Below are 17,419 nucleotides of genomic sequence, written 5' to 3'. Positions count from 1 at the left end.
TCCCTTCCACCTTCTCCTCCCCGCCTCGAAAAAACCCCCCACGCACCGCCTCGCGACATGTCCGTCGTACCCATGGATGCAGGCAAAGGCCTGACCGACCCAGCACAAATCGCAGCGGCAGCAGCAGCCCAGCAGAAGTTCTTCGTCGTCCAATTCGGCGTCCCAATCCTCATCGCGACGACTCTCTCCTGCTTCTTCGCCGGCCTCGTCCTCTCGACCATCTTCACCTACTTCTCACGGTACGGCAAGAGCGATCGCTGGGCGTTCCGCATACTCGTCGGCTACTTCCTCCTCGCGCTGCTAGGCGACACAGGGACGCAGATCGCCTGGTGCTACGGCTACACCATCACGAGCCAGCTCGATCCCGCCAGCGTTCTATTGATGCCGAAATGCTTCGCCGCGTACACCGTCCTGACGTGCGTTGCCATTCGTTCTCTCTACTCGTGCTGGCTCGCTGACCCGTACCTGGAAAGCGCCATCACCGTCTTTTCAGCGCAAATCTTCTTCAAGTGTGTCTTCTCTTCTCGCGTTCTGACAGCGACGCGTCCTGACCCACCCGACTTGCAGCTGGCGCATCTGGGTCATCTCGGGTCGCACGCAGTGGCCGCTGTGCGGCTCAATTTGCTTCATCCAAGTTGGTTCCCTCGGTACGTTTCTCCTCCGCCCCTCGAGCCGACTGCACGCTAACGTCGGTCTACAGCGTGCGGTTGCTACATGCTTTACGAGATGTCGGTGAAGAAGCAGTTTTCTGAGTTTGGCCAGGTCCGAGTACGTCCAGTCTCCTACCGCTGCTCGAAGCGCGGCTCATACGTTGCGTACGCTCTCACAGCAAGCGCCGTGGGCATGGCTCGGAGCAGGACTCTTCACAGGTGCGTCGTCGCTGCTTCTCAATCGTCTCTGCACCCGCTGACCTTCCTCTTCTCGCAGACGTACTCATCACGTGAGCTTGCGTCTTCCTCTCCCCAAGACCGCTCTCTGACATGCATCGCCTTCAGCGCCGGCATGACCTACTACCTGCTCATCGCGCCCCGCCTCAATGGCACCAACGCTCGCCAGCACCAAGTCGTCGAGTCTCCGCTCCGCCGCCTCGCCATCCAGTCCTTCCAGACCAACTTCCTCTCGCTATGCATCCAGACAACCTCGCTCGTCCTCATAATTATGAAGATCACCACTTTCCACTGTTCGCTTTCCGTGTCCCTCGCTGCGTCTTGATTCGCTGACCCGCCCTCGTCGCGCAGACTCCATCTCCGGCTTCCAGGAGGCCAAGATCTACATCGCATCGGTCGTCATCTCCCTCAACGCACGCCACTCGACAAGCGACCGCTCGGCGCACTTCTCCGAATCCAACCCGACCGCATCAGGCCGCTCGAAAGGCTTCGGCTCGCGTTTCAACCGCTCATCGATCGGCACCGGTATCGCCTCACAGCCGCAGCAGCAGTCGGTGCACGTGCATGTCGAGCGGGAACAGCAGGTCGAGGTTGGCGAGACGGAGAGGCCCTATACGGTCAAGTTCGACCGCGCCGACAGCGATTGGAGCTCGGCGGAGAAGGGCGACGTCGAGCTTGGTCGGTTGGAGGACGTCAGCATCAACGAGAAGATCTGAGGCGTTGTGCGGCGGTTCCCTAGCTGTCTTTCTTCTGTCCCCCTCCTGTTGCTCTACATCTCACCCTCGTCACTCGTTTGGTCCATCATTGTACCATCGTTCGCAAGTATTCTTTGAGACCGTTTTCATACTCGAGCCTTCTGCTGTTCACGAGAGAGCGAGAGAGCGGCTGTCGTCTGGCGGGAGAGGCGATTGAGGCGGACGGAAGTCAGGCAGGGCTCTGTCCCGAAGCAAATCGGTTTCTGAGCATCGTCTGAGCATGTCTGAAGCAGTCACAAAGCCCCAGCACAGCTACTTGGCCTTGCCTGCCCTCATCAGCTGCAGCGAATCGAGGAGGACGTTGAGCGGGGTGAGGACGATGCGGGAGCCAGTAGGCCGGTGGAGCTCGTCCTTGATGTGCTGAGAGGCCGTTCGCGAGACTCGCAAGCCCAGCGCAGGTGTACTTGAGCGTTGGCGTCGGCGAGAAAGTGGATCTCCCCTCTTCGCCTCCTCCAGACACTCGCTGCCGACCGCAACCTGGCTATGCGGGCCGATATCCAGCTCAGACTACTCCACAACGTCTCGGAACGTGCTGCCGCGCCCGCACCGCGTCTCGCTCGAGCGACTCGCCGCACCCTCCTCCTCCTCGAACCCCTTCGCGACCCGGCTTCGACGGCCGTCAACCGACGCCGGGCCTTAGCGACTCTATTCAGCGATGGAGAGATAAGATGGGATGACTGGCAGGTGCGCTGGCGCGGCCGCAGCGAGGACGGCGAATGCGGATCGGTCGGAGGAGGGGAAACGCGGTTCGCTGGCTGGACTGGACGAGCGTTACAGGCACTCCTGCTCGCCCAGCAATCTCATTGCTCTCCCACCGCATGCTACCCCGCCGGGAGTGAGGCGAAACCGACGCGAGACCAGCGGTCTGTGCCGCTACATTGTTCGAAGCTTCGACCGCTCCTCTCGCTCGCGCCGCTCATCAATGCAGCCACATGCTGACCGACGCGAGCTGGCAGCGAAGATCGACGGCGCCTTGCGGCGTTCTCGCCACGCTTCCAGCCTTCTCACCCTTCTCCTGGGTCTTCCTCTCTTCTCATCCTCACCCGTCCTCTTCGCTTGCCGACTGTCAAGATGTCGGATGCCAGTACAGCTGCCACCCGCAGCGCCGATGCGGCAGCCGAAATGATCGCGCAGATCCACTACTTCGTCAAGGCCTTTACGATGCCCGTCGTGCGTGTGCTTCCGTGTGCATTTTCGCCCTCTACAACCGGAGCTGACACTGCTTACTTTCTCCCAGCTCGTTGGCACATGCATCTCCTGCCTCTTCGCCGGCTTGGTCACCTCGCTGATCTGCCGGTACTTCGCAAGATACGGCAAGAGCGACCGTTGGGCGTTCCGCATCCTGGTCGGCTTCTACCTCGTTGCGCTCCTCGCCGACACGGCCACCCAGATCGCCTGGACCTACTCGTACGCGATCAATGGCCAGCTTGACCCAGTCAACGCCTACCGGCTGCCTCGCGAGTTCATGGCTTTCACCGCCATCACGTCTGTCTCGTTCTTTATCACATGCAGTGAGCGTATGCTGACCCTCCACGAGCAGCGCGTGCACCGTCTTCACCGCTCAGATCTTTTTCAAGTGCGTGTTCCTGCTCCTTCCCGGTGTAGGACCTTGCTCACCGACCTCTTCATCCAGCTGGCGTATCTGGATCATCAGCGGCCGCAAGAATTGGCTGCTGTGCGGCGCAGTCTGCATGCTCCAACTCGGCGCAATGGGTGAGCAACTGTCTTCCGTCCGACTCTCCCTCTCCGTCTGTCGCTGACTTTGGCTGCATAGGCTGCGGGATGTACATGTTTGCGGCAATGGCGGAAGAAGTATGGTTCCCTGAGTTCGGCAACGTGCGAGTGAGTCTTCGACTTCGTCCTTTCGCTCTCTCGCTGGCTCGCCTGACTTTGCACTTCTCTTCACAGCAAGCTCCGTTTGCTTGGCTCGGCGCAGGTCTCGGTACAGGTAGGCTCGCTCGGCAACTCCGTGACAGGTCGGTGCTCACGACCTTCCTCCCGCAGACGTTCTTATCACGTAGGTCCGACAGTGTCACGCCCTTTCCCCAGCAGCTGACCTCTCATTCTCAGCGCCGGCATGACCTACTACCTCATCATCGCTCCTCGCCTGAACGGCGTCAACGTAAGGAAGACCCAAGTTGTCGAGTCGCCACTTCGACGTCTCGCCATCCAGACGTTCCAGACGAACGCCGTCTCGCTTTGCCTCCAGACTGTCACGCTCGCAATGATGGTTCACACTATTAAGGACATGAACTGTGAGTGCCGTCGCATTTGTCCTTTCCTCCAACTTCGCGCTTACTTACTCTCACTCGTTCGTAGACGCCATCATCGGCAAGTGGTTCTCTCGCCCTGGCTCTCACTCCCTCTTCTACGAAAGGTTCTCGTCGCACGGTATCGTCTGACGCAACTGCTTTCGCAGGCTTCCAGGAAGCGAAGATCTACATCGCGTCCGTCGTCATCTCGCTCAACGCCCGCCACACAACAGGCGAGAACTCTGCGCACTTCAGCGAATCCAACCCCGGCGCAACCGGTCGCTCGAAAGCCCTTGGCGGCTCCTCCTCTCGTTTTGGCCGCTCGACAACCGGCGCAGGTCTCGTCTCGCAGGGACAGCAACAGTCCGTGCATGTCGCGGTGGAGCAGGAGCGCAGGGTGGATGAGATTGAGCCGAGTGTGGCGAGCCCGAGGCCGTATACGGTCAAGTTTGAGCGGGTGGAGAGCGACTGGACTGGAGGGGAGAAGGGAGATCTCGAGCTGGGCAGGCTGGAGGATGTGCACCTTGACGGGAAGCTGTAGACGCACGGGATGAATGGCGCTAGACACTCGCACGCAACCTAGATTGTGGCCCCCGAGCAGGACGAGCAGGACATGCCAGGAAGTGCCCATCGTCTTGAGTGCTGAAGAATGTGCATTGCGCGCCTTCGCCGAACCGTCCCCGTCGATATGCTCTAGTAGTCGGACAACATGGGCTCCACCGCCTCCCAATACTCCGGCGAGACCTTCTCCTTGACCTCCTCCTTCGTCAGCCACGCAAAGTCGACGATGCCCTCCTGCTTGTTAGGCTCAACTTGGCCGCGGATGATGCGCATGGGCATGAAGAAAACCTGCGGGTGCATGAGGCTTAGTGAGACGGCCAGGCAGGTACGAGGGAGATCAAGCGGCGCACCTTCGCGCCCTCGTGCTCGGGGTGCTTCTTCTTGTGTTCGGCCGGGAAAGGGTAGGTGTAGGCACCGGCAGGCACTCGTCCCGACGGCCAGACATCAACGTTGACGCCCGTCTCCTCGTGCAATTCCCGCTTCGCCGCCTCGAGCAACGATTCCTCGCCCTCAACACCTCCTTGGGCTGCGCGCACATAGCCGATCAGCTTAGCGAAGGCTGAAGAGAGAAGACGGGACGCACGGAACTGCCATGCGTGCTCCTTCCGGTTCTTCTTGAGGAGGAGGTACAGCGTCCTGTCCGCCTTCCGCTCGAGACTCGTAACATCGCCCTTCTTGTCCGCCTCCGTCTCGCGCGGCACGTAGTCAGGCGCACCCTCGACCTCCTCAGCAGCCATCTCGAACGCCTTCATCTGCTCAAGGTCACCCTGCTCCTCCTCCTTCGCGACCCGCTTCTCAAACTCGACAAACGACTTCTCCGCCTGCGTGCCCTTCTTGAAGAACCATGACTGTGAGACACTCGCTGGCTTTGCGAGTGCGCGGTGAATGCGGCGCTGGTAGGCGTAGTAAGAGCGTTCGAGAGGCGAGAGCGGGGGGAGGATGAGAGGGGGTCGAGAGAGGAGGGCGGAGGCGACGACGCGGTGAGAGGGGGCTGGGGAAGTCGATGCTGCTGATTGTGCGTCTGCTGCTGCCGCGCTAGACTGCAGGCGAGCTGTGTACGAGCGGGGAGAGCTCCATCAGTCGACGGGCAAAAAAGGTGGGAGAGCGGCACAGGGAAAGCGAGCGCACCGAGGTGGACGCGTGCAGGCGCTCTGCACGAGCAAGATCCAGACAGCAGTGTCCTCCCGAGCGCCGTCGATGTCCGTGAAGCCATTGTCGCGCGAGCTGCCTGAGGCAAGCGGTGAGCGCCGGCGAGAGAGGGTCAACCTCGACATCGCTAAGGCTTTGCGCTGACTTGCTTGCTGTATTTTACAGCTCTCATTGAGTAGCTAGGAGCGGCGCAACGAAAGGTAGGCGAGAAGACCACCTTCTCCTCCTCAGGCAGTCTCGAAAGTCGTTTACTCGGGTCGTGTACCCTAGCTGGGCCGTCTACTCCACCCACACCTCCGCAATCGTCTCCGTCTCCCACACGACGCTCGCCATCCGCTCCCCTCGCTCTCCCGCCGCTTCCACCTCCAACCCTCCCTCCTTATCCTCCTCATTCTCGAGCAACAACACCCGCAATCCTCCAACCCTAATCAGGCCCGTCTCGAGCGGCACATACCGCACCCTGAACTCCTTCACCGCTTCTGCATCCTCCTCGTCTCCCAGAACCACCTCGCCTGAATCGACTACTTCGCTGCCTAGTCGCATCACGCCTGGAGAGGGGAGAGGACCGATAGGCGGACCTGCTCGGATCGGAACCGAGCGGGGGAGTTGGATGCCGTGCAGGACTGGGAGAGGGTCGAAGGGTGAAGTGGCAAGGGGTGGAGCTGGTGAAGCGCTAGAGCGGATGGAGTCGAGCGAGGTACGGGAGAGCGAGTCTGTGGAGGGTCGGAGGTGCTGTTGTTGCTGTAGGGAGGTGACGGATGGTGGGGCGCTAAGGGGCTGAGAGACGGGCAGTGAGCCAGGAAGGCTGAGAGTCGCGGTAGGCTGTGAGGCGAGGCGGGGTTGCAGAACAGTCGTTGGCGCTTGAGAATGTAAAGAGAGGGGAGAGGGGTGCCACTGGACGTGCTGCGCCGCTAGTCGGAGCCGGCGACGTGGTCGAGGGTTGGGAGAAGGCACGGAGGAGACGGTCAGGCGGAGGTTGACGGAGAAGGGTTCGTCTCGCCAGAAAGACGAGTCGGATTCGGTCGACTGGATCGACGAGAGGGTAAGGTCGAAGGCGAGGCCATCGGCTGAGGGTAGGGAAGGCGGGATGGGAGCAGCCGTCGAGCCGTCCTGCATCGGGATGGGCGGCAGAGCAGGTGACATGCCGACTGGCAGTGTCCGTCCCGAACGCACTGTTGCCGCATCAGTCGCTGCTACTGGTGCCGCAGGATTCGGCATCTGCGGGACGCGCCTGCCCAGCGTCGAGCTCAACAACCTGCCGAGTTCGCCGTTCCTCGTCCGCCACCCGATATCTATCCGTCCGAGTCCCTGAGACGCTCCCGGCGCAACAATCGGCACCTCAGGTCCCGCCTGCAGGATGTACAAGAACTGCCGCAACCCGCCAGGCGGGAGAAGCGCCTCCGCACCTTCGTACAACCCGTCGTTCTGATCCGCCAGCGTAAAGCCGGGAAGCGTCTCGAACCGCATTCGCTCGAACCACATGCTCGAATCGCAGTGATTCTGGATCTGGACTTCGAGGAAGATCTTGGCGCGTTCGGTTGGAGAGAGGAAGGAGGTGGGAGAGGCGGGAGTCGGGGCGAGGGCTTTCGTGCGGAGTGAGATCGGGTTTGTCACTTGAAACTTGTAGACCTGCATGCATTCGTATCAGCAAGCTTGCTAACACGAATGAAAGCACAGGGACGGCTGCGCACCTTTCGCAACGTCCGGTTGACCATTCGAGCGACGCCATCCTCGCCTAGAACATGCGCACCGTACGTCGCCGTGCACACGAGCGCATGCGCTCCGAGCTCCTTCAGCTCGTGGACAGCCATGGTATCGAGCGACTGTCCAGGCGCGAGCGACCCATCCTCCGTCCTCGCCTCGACACGCGCCAAGAAGTGCTTCGCCGTCGGTCCTTGCGGCGTCAGTCCGGTGTGTATCTCGACGGCGAGGCTGACAGAGTGGGCGACGCTGTCTGGCGAGGAGGGGGAGGGCGGCAGGTCGTTTGAGAGCGAGAGGACGGCAGAGAAGGTCTCTCCGAGGTAGATCACGCCGAAGTTGCTCGGTAGCGCCAGCATCCCGCCCTTCTCCGTCTCTCCCAGCTGTCGCAACGCATCTCCACCCGGTCCTGCCGTGTCGAGACCGTGAAGAGGCGGATGAGGAGCGAGGGTGGGGCGGGAGGCGCGCAGGACCTTGAGGTTGACGAGGTGCGGCGTCTGCTCGTGTGGCGCGCTCATTCCTGTCTAAGGAGCCAGTCTAGCCAGTCCAGCGAGCCTCAAGCGAGAGTGAGCGGTGGTGGAAAGGTCAGTTCGCTCGTTCGCCTCCTCGAACCTCTCCCTTGCGCGCCATTCTCGCTCTGAAGGCGCCTGGTACGCTTGTAGAGCTACAGAACTACCTTGGCCATCTGTACAGCCCGTTGTCGCCCCGCAACAAGGTCTCCTCGCCTTCCTCCTCCTCCTCGACGACCCAGCCCGTGTCCTCGACTCCACCGCGCTCCAATGAGGCCAGAGTGTTTGTGCGGGTCTCCGGCTGGACGTACACGGGGCAGATGAGCGGTTCTGATTACCAGCGAATGCAGCGGTCTCGGGCGTTATCAATCCGCTTCCTCCGACCAGATTGGAGTCAATCGCTCGCCTGCGATCGAGCGAGGCGTGCGAGCTACCGAACGCGTGGCTCTCACGATACGTTCTCGAGTCGGACGGGACCGCAGGGAACTCCGTCAGCGGTGGATCGTCGGTATCTCGCCGGATCTGGACAAGCTTCCGCAGGCTTTGATTGAGCCTCCACTGCTGCAGACTCTGGCCTGGCTTGCTCTTCGTCGCTGCCCTGTGCATCATACAACCGGTCTGGGCTGGCCCGCGCATCGTCTGCTCGTCCCGTCGCCCTCAGCCAGGCGCTCGCTGCCTTCCCCGCTACCGCTCATCATCTCGGAGCTCGCGCTGGCGTCGAGCAGCACACATCCAGGAGTCGACACGGTCATTTGTTGAGGTGCCATGAGCGGGAATATCGTTGAGCAGGCGGTGCAGGCCACCATCAAGCCGCTGGTGCGTTCCCGCTCCTCCTCCTGCTCTTCCGTTCGGTGTTGCGCAGTCGAGGCTGACCTTGCGCATCGCCTGCAGCTGGTCGGCGCGTTCTTGAGCTGTGCAGCGTGTGGCGTCGTGATCTGCTTGGGTGCGTCGCAGGACGCCGGTGGAGGAGACGATCAAGAGTGTCCTGACCCTCACCTCTCTCGCAGCCCACCACTACTTCACGACTTTCAAGAATGACCGGCTCATCTTCAAGCTCCTCGTTGCGCTGTGCACGATGCTCGCGGTGGCGGATGCAGCGTGCAACGCAGACTGGTCGTACATCTGGACAGGTCTGGATCCTTCTTCCACTCGCCTGCACGCACACGGCTGACACTCCTTCCTTCGCGCAGTGACCAACTACGGAAATATCTTCATCTTGACGCGGATGGTCTGGCATCTCTCCGCGTACTGTGGGATGTGCGTAGCGCTCCTCTCTCTTCCATACTCACTGAGCAGAAGAGCTGATCGAGCCTCTCACGCACTGCAGGATGACCTCAGCCGTCGCAATCGTCCAATGCTTCTTCTGCTGGCGCGTCTGGGTCGCCAGTCAGCGGAAGAACTTTGTCTTCCCGGGCTTCATCCTCGCTTGCACGCTGGCCATGTGGGGTGCGTCTCCTCTTTCTGCAGTTGTCCTTGCGTTTCGGTGACACTGACGAGCTTGCGTAGGCATTGGGATCTACTTGACGTGGTTCTTGGCGATCAGCGAGAAGCTCGAGTCGTTCATCGTCGTTCGGTGCGTCCCTGGCTTCGAGTCCGGCTCGCGACCGACTGACCATGTCATCGCTACAGTGGCTTGGTCTGCGCATGGGCAGGAGCGACCGCGGGCATCGACGCGCTCATTACGTCCGTCTCGCCTTCCCTTTCCCCTTCCCCAGCTTTGAATCCGACTGACAACTTCGCTTCCCTCGCAGGGGCGGCATGGTCTACTACCTCCTCGTCCAACCTCGCCGCGCAGCCGCAGGAAACTTCAAAAGCAACTCGTGCGTCTCTCCCCGCCCCTTTCTCCAGCGACCCGTCCTAACGAGGGGTCGTGACAGGCGCTTGACGGAGATGGCCATCTACTCGGTCAAGACCAACTTGATTTCGGCTATTCTGCAGATCTGCGTACTGGTGCGTCTTTCAGCGGCGCATGGAAGGTCAAGGTGAGAGAACTGACAGGAGTGCGATTGGCAGGCTTTGTTACTTGGTCGGAGTAACTCGATGGACTATTGCTACCTCGGCTTGTTGGAGGCAAAGATATGTACGTCGAGCTTCCTGCATCAAGGCTGAGGACACTGCTCACGCCCTTGTGTCGCGCGCAGACATCGGTTCGCTCATCGCGACTCGTGCGTGCAGCCCCGCCGCATTGTCCCCCATATCTCACAGCTGACCACACTCGCAATGCAGTGAACGCCCGGACGCCGTCGTCAAGCCCCGAAGCGTTCGCTACCCCCGTCGACGCCCTTCCACTCGCCTTCTCGATCCACTTCTCCTCCAGCGCCTCGAGCACAAAGCGCTCTCACCGTCGCAGCGGGAGCGAGAAACTCGCCAAACTCGCATCGCTCATCGGACTCGGTCGCTCATCCTACGCGCGGAACCAGCGGTCTCGCAGCGTACATGTCACGGTCGAGCAGGAGGTTGCGGTTGAGCAACGAGAGGAGGAACATGAGCTCAAGTCCCTCCCGTCGCTAGGTGACGTTGACCTTGAGGCTGGCGCGCCCTCGACGCCTCCTCCCGCGAGACGGTACACGAACAGGCCGAGTTACTCGCGCGGACCGACCTCGACCATGTTTTCGACGATGAGCGCCGGGTCGAGCGTGGCTGACCGATGTGCCATCGCGCCTTTTGCGACGGAGGACGAGGTGCGGAGTGCTGTGCAGGCGGAGGAGGGGCGTGCGGAGCGAGGAAGCTGGAGCGGTGGGTCTGAGGAAGGTCGAGGAGGAGTGTGACTTTGTACTGCACTGTGCGCTCGCTGTCTATGATGTTGTTGTACTAGTTTCTCGTCGTCTGTGCTTCTAACGGGACAAAAGAAGGCGTTCTCGCGTGGTTTGCTGTCGAAAGAAAGTGACGGGTGCGATTGGTTCGAGGACGACTCGCGCCAACTCGCTTCGTTTGCTGGGCCGAGTGTACTGCGCGACTTCTGACGACTTGAAAGGTTTGTAGAAACATCTGAACTTGCGTACGAGCGAGTTGGCGAGAGCGACCACCTTCCCCCCTCTCCTCGCCCGCACGTTCTGCCTTCTCCACCATCCGCCCTCGACAGGGCGCAGCTAGACCAGCTCAGACACCTTCGCATACTCCATCCGGGCGCAGCCACGCAGAGCGCACCCCTCCCCGAGCCGCCGCCAGCCACAACGCCCAGCGACCTTCCGAACCGACCGGCTCTCTCGCGCCACGGCTCCTCACGACCAACGACGAGGTGAGTTGGCTCTGGGTGGCTTCCGACAGACTGTGGAATGTGTGGGCTGCGCGGAAGATCCGATCTCGAGGCGGGACGGGCGCCACAGACCTCATCTAGGCGATGAGAGATGAGGGGCATACATCGTCCCCGTCCCTGTGACGGCGGGCTGGTGCGGGCAGTCAGGGTGGCAGAGCTGCTCCCTGATGGGTCTTGGACTGGAGCGACGGGGCAGAAGCGCCCACTGCCGACGTCGCTCGACCCACCTTACGTCGGCCTCTCGGATCACTCGCATTGCGGTGTGAACGGGGGAATGGCGATCCGTTGAGGCGGTTTCGCGGCTTGCTGGGATTCAGAGGCAAGTGTGCAGGACGGGCGAAACAACAGTCGGCGGCCCCGCAAGACTCCTGTCACGACGCTCCCGCCTTGTCCTCCTCAGCCACCCCTTGTCTTCCGAGACCCGATGGGCTGACATCTCGCTTTCTCCGCGCAGGCTGCAATCCACAGATTCTATCCCACTCTCGCACGAGTCCACGACCCCTTCACGGCACATCGCCATCCTCTCACGCCTGATCGAGCATGTCGACTTCGGCATTCCTCCCAAACGCAACAAGCTCGTTCGCGTCCAGCCCCGCCGACTTCTCCCATCACCGCGTCTCGTACTCTTCCTTCTCTGACGCCTCACAACCCTCGACGAGCACCTCACAGTCCGCCTACACTCACCACTCAGCCACCCGATCCCCACACTCGTCTTCTTCGTCCGTCTCGTCTCGCACGGATTCGAGCTCGCCGTCGATGAACAGCAATAGCTCCCTCTTCGAGGATGGGTCCAGTCGTGGGAGGTCGCGGCGGTTGACGAACAGTAGCCGAGGAGGCGGACCTCGCAGCGCGGATGGGAGTGTCGGCAGTCTTGCGACGACCATCAGCACGGGGAGTCCGGCTATGGAGGCGAAGGAACTTGGTGTGGGTGATGGAAAGGCGGAGCACGCGGACGAGGAGATGAAGGATGAGGAAGCGCCGCTTCGGATGAAGGAAGCGCGACGACGACGGAGCGGGAGCGGCGCGATGGACATCTCGACTTTGTCGGTGCGCGAGGAGGAGGATGAGGGAACCGAGCCGCAAGATCAGGGCTCCAGCGGGGGCGACGAAGAGCGACCGCCGGGTGCAGGCGGGGAATTGAGCGGGAGCAGCGAGCATCTCGGTGTCGAGGAGACGAACGCCTCGAAGACGCGACGAGCGTCAGTGTTGTCGTCGAGCAGCTCGATTGTGCGGACGACGGAGGTGAGCGAGGGACAGGAGTCGGGGCGGAATGGGCGACGGAAGGCGCCGAGGATGGGCAGCTTTCATGGCGGCGATGGCGGTCAGACGCCTGCTTCCACGTCGTCGAGCTCGACTCCTGCAGCGCCAGAGGCGACTTCCCAGCGCTCTTCGCCGGACCAGTCGCCTGAGCAGTCAGCCGTCCAGCCCAATACCGCTCCATCCGCCCACCACGTCGACATCGTCTCCTACCCCTCACCCGAACTCCTCCGCCTCCTCGCCTCCCTCCTCGAGCAAATTGCGCAAGCGAACGACGCTCGCAACGCTCGTGCAGCAGCATCGGCATCCGCCACTCCCCCCAAAGTCGCAGGCGAGACGTCGGCGACTCCGGCTCCTTCCGCCCGGCCTTCGTCCCGCCGAAGCTCGCTCACTAGCCAGTCTCATGTCCAGCCGATGTCGTCGGCGCGGTCCGACGGCGGCGATAGCGAGGCAGACTGGAGCAAGGGCCGGTTCGATGCTGCGCCGCTCAACACGCCTGTTACGCCGCGGTACAAGCGACGACTTGGAGGCGACGGTGGACCGGGGATTCTTGACAATGCGCTCGATGGCGAGCTGGACGAGGACGAGCTGGCGGAGAGGGAGGACGAGATGCCGCTCACGCCGGGCGTCGACTTGCTGCGTGAGACTGGTCCAGGCGGAGGCGTTCAAGGTTTCATGCCGAGCCTTGGTGGGACGCATGCGCCGCAGCCTTTGTCACGGCGGCGAGGAAGCAGCTTCATCCGCAACAAGCGGAATGAGGACGGCTCCACCCCTTCGTTCAGTCGACGATCGAGCGCAGCGCATACCTCGTCCGCTTCCTCTGCCCCATCGCCAGCCTCGCAAGCGGCCACTACAGCAGCCTCGCGACCGCCTCCTGCGCCGACTGGCGCCTCACCTCAGCCTTCGACCGGGCCAACCTCGAACGAGCAACCCTTGTCTTCCCTCCTCACCGCCTCCGCCGTCGCCCTCTCCTCGCCAAACGCGACTCTCTGCTTTCACGCACGCAACGTCCCAGCCATCTCGATCGAGGCGTACCTCCAACGTATCCTCAAGTACTGCCCGACGACGAACGAGGTCTTCCTCGCTTTGCTCGTCTACTTCGACCGAATGGCGCGCATTGGACTTGAGGCGCAAAGGCTGGGCTTGCCGAAGGACCAGCAGGGCAGTGCGGATGCGTCGGCGGACGTGCCGAACCCGAGCAAGCTGTTCGCTATCGACAGCTACAACGTCCACCGTCTGGTCATTGCGGGGGTAACAGTCGCGAGCAAATTCTTCAGCGACGTCTTCTACACCAACTCGCGATATGCCAAGGTGCGCCTCCCTCGACTGCGTCGCATGACTCGTCGAGCTGACTTCCGCTTCTCCAGGTCGGTGGTCTGCCGCTGCACGAGTTGAACCAGCTGGAGCTGCAGTTCCTCCTTCTCAACGACTTCCGGCTCAAGATTTCGGTTGACGAGCTACAGCGATACGCCGACCAGTTGATCCTGTACTGGGTCGGACGAAACGGCGACTCGAACCCGACTGCGGCGGCATCAGCAGCGTCCTTCGCCTCGTCTCAGCCTCGCGCACATCCCGGCCCGCCGCCAGGTACACCCAGTACCGCCATCGAGACGCCCCCACTCACGAGGTCGGCAGTCGCGGCAGCTGCAGCGCAGGCGCAGGCAGCTTCGTCGACCTCGACGCCGCAGAGCTCTACCTCGTCGCCGTACCCTGCCCACCTCGCGCACTCCTCGACCGCCTCTGTCGGAAGCGACGCGCAGAGTACGCCGACGAGCAAGCCCTTCGCGACGGGTTCAGGCTCGGGCACGACCTCCGCGACAACGTCCTCCTCCGCCGCTTTCCGACCCTCGCCGCATCGTCCCCGCAGCATTCGTAGCCATCCGAGCACTAGCAGCAGCTTCTCCTCCAGCACAGTCACGCCCGGCACGCCAAGCACGACGCGGACGCTCGGGAGCAGCGGGGACAGCAGCGACGACGAGGACGACGGGCCGGTCAGTGCAGGGTTCCGTTCGCGACGGCAGAGCGGCAGTACGAGCGCGATGGATGAGGATTAGAGCGACGCGCTCCACCCCTTCCTTTCTTTTCTATCGACGCTAGCATCTGTTCCCTCGTAGCTTGCCCCTTGTCGTACAGCATAGCCCTCTTGTCGTCGCGCCCTCCGCATAGATGTGCACATAATGTCTCGTTCACTCGACGCGGTCTCGTTCGATTCGTTGTTTGCAGCCCGTCTACCAGTCTTTCGCTCGGTTCTGCCGCCGCCCTCGACTCCGTGACCGGCTCAAGGACTGCTCATTTGTCGCTGGCCGCCTGTTCAGTCCGGACAGTCGCCGTCGGACCGTTGGCGAGAGACCGGTCGAAGTGGGAGTCGCAAGATTGGATGCCATCGCTCGTCTTCGTTTCTTCCTGTCCTTCGCCCTCCCCCGCACGACGTTGAGGCAGAACTTGAAGATGGGGAACGAGCCGAACATCTGTCCTCGCGAGCAGGTCAGCCAGCATGCGGGTAAGCAAAGACATGAGCGAGACGGACCAAGTTCTGGATGCACGCGTAAGGCCAGGGCGCGGTTCCCGTCCCCGTCAAGAGGAAGTCTCTTCGCGCCTTGAAGAAGACGACGAGGAGGAGCACGAACCAGAGCGACCAGATCGAGAGCGATAGGACGAAGCGGACGATGACTTCGGGTCGAGTCTCGGGCGCGTCGGGGGCTGGTTGCGGTTCTTCTACGGGATCAGCATGGGCGGATTTGTTCCGTGCTTCTCGTCGACGGTCTCGGAAGCTTGGCGAGGATGTTCGAGGGCGGGCGATGTGGTGCGAGAAGAGGAGGACGATGAAGTGCGCGGCGGAACGATACGAGCTCCTGCGGCCGAGAGTCAGTCGACTATCCCTGTAACTGGACGAAAGTGACGCACGTAGGATGGAAGACGGGGATGCAGAGGAAGAGCGTGAAGAGGAAGGCAAGGGAGAAGATGGTGAACGAGACGCCGCGGATGAGCGACCACGAGGCGGCGCCGATAAAGTCGTTGCACTTCGGTTGCCAGAAGATCGTGTCCTTGCCGAACCAGATTGTGGCGGCGTAGAGGATGAACCTGCGCAGTGGCGGGGATAGTATCCGACTCAGCTCTTCCTCCAATCGACCACGGAAGGAGCGCTGGAGGGACGTACCAGTACGCCTCGCTTCCGCCGAAAGCAAACAGAAGTATGCGCGCTTGGTTGCGCGAATGCCACTTCCGCAATCGATGTACGCCTCGCACGAGGTTCGCCTTGTGCTCGCCTCGTACGAACGCCTCGTGCTCCTGCACTTGCAGTCGATGCGTGCCGTAGACTGTCGAGCCGGGTTCGGCTCTTCGCCGGGCATCTTTGAGGTCGTCTTGTGCGTTGAGGAAGTGCTCGAGGTCTTCGTGCGATTTGAAACCCTGCGAAAGGCGAGCGGTGAGCCGTCGCCGTTGAAGACCCAAGGAACTGCGACGAACGTGGATATGGTGCGCGTCCGACAGTACGCAAGCGAGTACGACGCCGATGATCGACGAAGCAGCGAGGAAAGCGAATTCGGCGTGCAACGCCTGGATACCGTTCGTGCCGTTACTTGCGGTACCCATCATGTCACGAACCATGATCGCAACGAGGAACATGTGCGCGACGGTTAGTTGGGCGGCGACTGCATGTGCGAAAGGAGGATGTCAGCGAGAGAGACGGAGAAGCTGCATGACCGAAGACTTGCTGAAGACGGCGGAGCTGGCTGGTTGGCATAGCACGATGAGCATGTTGAAGAAGCTGGCAAGGCAGAAGCCGGCGATGGTGCCGTATCCGTTAATCTGCGCGCAGAGGTTCTCGAGCATGAGCGGGTTCTCCGGCCGACAGACGAGAACGACTGACGGCTGGTGAAGGACAGATGCCACAGCATTTGTGGTCGACGTAGTGCCACGGCATGGAACAGTACTCGCCCTGCAGAGAAAAGAAGGGTCAGCCGTTGACGGGCGGCGGAAGCGACAGTTGCCGAGACTCGACTTGCATACGAAATGTCCGGGCATATCGAGGAGAACGCCGCCTGTGCCGTGCCCGACGACATGAGGGATGTGCGTCTTGAGGAGCGGCGGAGTGTGGGTAGAGGGCAGAGGGATTGAAGGTAGAAGGATTGGCGGACGATAAGTCGGACGGCGAGCCGGCGGTACGACGTCGGATGATAGTGGGCCCCGGCTGATGGCTGGCGCCAGAAAAAAAGAAAGAAGGCGGGGAATACCCGAGCGGCGGTGCAGGCTCGCGTGGAAGATAGGGAGAGCGAGGCGAGGGAGAAGTCGAAGGCTGAGAGGCTGGGCTCGAGGAGGCTGGGGGTGTCGCCCGGTTCAATGTGCGTCGCAAGTACAGACGAGAGACGCGCTGGGCCAGCAACGACTGTCGGATGCGGAAGCGAGGGTCGAGACGAGGTGGCTGAAGAGCACCGCGGCAAATCCGGTCGGTCGACGAGAGTCAGTTGCGGGCCGGCCACTCGGTGAGGCTGGGTCGGCGAAATATGGATCGGAAGCTGCCGAAGGACCGAATTCGAGCAGCAGACAGATAGCGAGGAGCGAGAGAGAGGTGAAAGCAATTCAGCGAGCAAGCCAGCGGTATCGCGCGCGCGGACAAACCGCGCCCGACCCGATTGTGCAGCCGCGCATCCTGCCCGTTCCCCGTACCGAACTTTTCCTTGACCTCCTCTCGGCGGTGGGACCGCGCGGCGGACGGGACAGGAGGCGAGGGCCGAGGGCGGGGCGACGACGGGAGGAGAAGGGGAGAGTCAAGGTCGACCCGGCCGCGTCCCAGTCCTCCCCGCGTTCCATAGCCTTGCTTTTGACGCTGTCAAGCCCGTATGCTCCCCTCCCAGGCGGCCTGAGCGGGAGTCGGAGTGTGAGCTGATGAGACTCGAGGAAGCGAGAGAACGGCGCGACGAGACCAAGCGAACAAGCGGGAACAGCTCTGCGCTGTTGTCGTAGCAGTTTCTAAGCAGCACAGCCCGTTCTAGCGGCGTCTGAGCGAGTTGGCGGGCGTGGTGAAGGTCTGCCCAACATCCGCTATTCGCTTCATCGCTTCCACCTCGTCCCGCTCCTCGCTTTCTTCACACCGCTC

General features: G+C 61.9%; 7 protein-coding genes across 7 annotated transcripts; 4 read left to right on the top strand and 3 right to left on the bottom strand.

Annotated features, from left to right (window-relative positions):
- Window positions 1-57: 57 nt before the first annotated feature.
- On the top strand, window positions 58-1,603 carry RHTO_01761 (uncharacterized protein; the record flags this gene model as incomplete). Its single annotated transcript, XM_016415440.1, has 8 exons — window positions 58-416; window positions 474-509; window positions 568-647; window positions 701-768; window positions 830-869; window positions 928-940; window positions 996-1,180; window positions 1,239-1,603. 8 exons carry the CDS (start codon window positions 58-60, stop codon window positions 1,601-1,603), a joined length of 1,146 nt encoding a protein of 381 aa, XP_016272414.1.
- Window positions 1,604-2,713: 1,110 nt separating this feature from the next.
- RHTO_01760 (uncharacterized protein) lies at window positions 2,714-4,435 on the top strand (the record flags this gene model as incomplete). The annotated part of the gene is made up of 10 exons (XM_016415439.1): window positions 2,714-2,812; window positions 2,880-3,127; window positions 3,183-3,218; window positions 3,276-3,355; window positions 3,417-3,484; window positions 3,551-3,590; window positions 3,647-3,659; window positions 3,713-3,897; window positions 3,962-3,973; window positions 4,062-4,435. 10 exons carry the CDS (start codon window positions 2,714-2,716, stop codon window positions 4,433-4,435), a joined length of 1,155 nt encoding a protein of 384 aa, XP_016272413.1.
- Window positions 4,436-4,587: 152 nt separating this feature from the next.
- Window positions 4,588-5,668, bottom strand: RHTO_01759 (50S ribosomal subunit l30; the record flags this gene model as incomplete). The annotated part of the gene is made up of 4 exons (XM_016415438.1): window positions 4,588-4,743; window positions 4,806-4,981; window positions 5,039-5,506; window positions 5,584-5,668. The coding sequence occupies 4 exons, from the start codon at window positions 5,666-5,668 to the stop codon at window positions 4,588-4,590; spliced, it is 885 nt and encodes a 294-aa protein (XP_016272412.1).
- A 215-nt stretch (window positions 5,669-5,883) lies between these two features.
- Window positions 5,884-7,820, bottom strand: RHTO_01758 (protein of unknown function DUF974; the record flags this gene model as incomplete). The annotated part of the gene is made up of 2 exons (XM_016415437.1): window positions 5,884-7,233; window positions 7,296-7,820. 2 exons carry the CDS (start codon window positions 7,818-7,820, stop codon window positions 5,884-5,886), a joined length of 1,875 nt encoding a protein of 624 aa, XP_016272411.1.
- Window positions 7,821-8,576: 756 nt separating this feature from the next.
- Window positions 8,577-10,579, top strand: RHTO_01757 (uncharacterized protein; the record flags this gene model as incomplete). The annotated part of the gene is made up of 12 exons (XM_016415436.1): window positions 8,577-8,627; window positions 8,703-8,754; window positions 8,819-8,941; window positions 9,002-9,068; window positions 9,139-9,257; window positions 9,318-9,384; window positions 9,441-9,494; window positions 9,563-9,631; window positions 9,689-9,761; window positions 9,825-9,891; window positions 9,953-9,976; window positions 10,038-10,579. 12 exons carry the CDS (start codon window positions 8,577-8,579, stop codon window positions 10,577-10,579), a joined length of 1,308 nt encoding a protein of 435 aa, XP_016272410.1.
- A 1,028-nt stretch (window positions 10,580-11,607) lies between these two features.
- On the top strand, window positions 11,608-14,378 carry RHTO_01756 (protein of cyclin PHO80-like protein family; the record flags this gene model as incomplete). The annotated part of the gene is made up of 2 exons (XM_016415435.1): window positions 11,608-13,635; window positions 13,692-14,378. The coding sequence occupies 2 exons, from the start codon at window positions 11,608-11,610 to the stop codon at window positions 14,376-14,378; spliced, it is 2,715 nt and encodes a 904-aa protein (XP_016272409.1).
- A 174-nt stretch (window positions 14,379-14,552) lies between these two features.
- RHTO_01755 (uncharacterized protein) lies at window positions 14,553-16,155 on the bottom strand (the record flags this gene model as incomplete). The annotated part of the gene is made up of 6 exons (XM_016415434.1): window positions 14,553-14,792; window positions 14,852-15,176; window positions 15,229-15,405; window positions 15,482-15,732; window positions 15,790-15,974; window positions 16,011-16,155. 6 exons carry the CDS (start codon window positions 16,153-16,155, stop codon window positions 14,553-14,555), a joined length of 1,323 nt encoding a protein of 440 aa, XP_016272408.1.
- Between the last annotated feature and the right edge of the window lie 1,264 nt (window positions 16,156-17,419).

The sequence above is a fragment of the Rhodotorula toruloides genome, assembly GCF_000320785.1.
Source record: "Rhodotorula toruloides NP11 unplaced genomic scaffold Scaffold15, whole genome shotgun sequence".
NCBI lineage: Eukaryota > Fungi > Basidiomycota > Microbotryomycetes > Sporidiobolales > Sporidiobolaceae > Rhodotorula > Rhodotorula toruloides.
This window is presented reverse-complemented; position numbering and strand designations above follow the sequence as displayed.